At 43.9% G+C, this 603-nt stretch overlaps 1 protein-coding gene across 1 annotated transcript in view; it reads right to left on the bottom strand.

The window, feature by feature from the left end:
• Positions 1–132: 132 nt before the first annotated feature.
• Positions 133–603, bottom strand: part of LOC119586025 (proline-rich protein 36-like) — a 6200-nt gene continuing 5729 nt past the window's right edge. The window contains exons 6-7 of the mRNA XM_037934732.1: positions 376–525; positions 133–254 (exon numbers count right to left, since the gene is read on the bottom strand). Coding sequence (XP_037790660.1) covers positions 133–254; positions 376–525 — 272 coding nt within the window. The remainder of the gene's footprint in view (positions 255–375; positions 526–603) is intronic.

Below are 603 nucleotides of genomic sequence, written 5' to 3'. Positions count from 1 at the left end.
GCATAGGCATTCATACAGAAACATATCCAAGACCCCCAAACCAGACTCATGGTTAGCATGAAACTCCTCGGAAATTAGAGGAACGCCTTTGTCAGCTGGTCATATCAGATCAGAATATCTTAGATAATATGTCTAGAGGTATTTAGACTTGGCAGATCTTTTCTTTAGTGTGCGTCTGTACTTATAACCAGATATTAGTTGCTGAACCCCTTCATTCGTACGGCGATGATACCACACCTTGATTTCAGGTTCCACTAGTGCAGATGTATCAGTGATAATCAATTTCATCATCTAATCTCAGTGATTATCCGGTTGGGACTACTCAGAATAGAACAGCCTTTATATTAGGAATGTTACAGCGTAAGCGCCAAATACTGGCATGCTTTAGGGGTTTCTCCTGGTCAAACAAACTGATAACTTGAACATTCAGCCCAGCCGGGCGGATTCGCACGGACCGCTCACCTGGCGAAGACTTGCTCTCCTGTTCAGGTAGATATGAAGTCAGAGGGGTGACCCGAGTCTTGTCTAGTGGGAAGAAATGCGTCCATTATGTTGTTTTCAAAGAACAGACGACCTGCACAGACAGCATGGCAAGTGTTGTTT

This window comes from Penaeus monodon, chromosome 20, assembly GCF_015228065.2.
Source record: "Penaeus monodon isolate SGIC_2016 chromosome 20, NSTDA_Pmon_1, whole genome shotgun sequence".
Classification (NCBI taxonomy): domain Eukaryota; kingdom Metazoa; phylum Arthropoda; class Malacostraca; order Decapoda; family Penaeidae; genus Penaeus; species Penaeus monodon.
The sequence above is the reverse complement of the archived record's forward strand: the minus strand, read 5'-3'. Positions and strand labels throughout refer to the sequence as shown.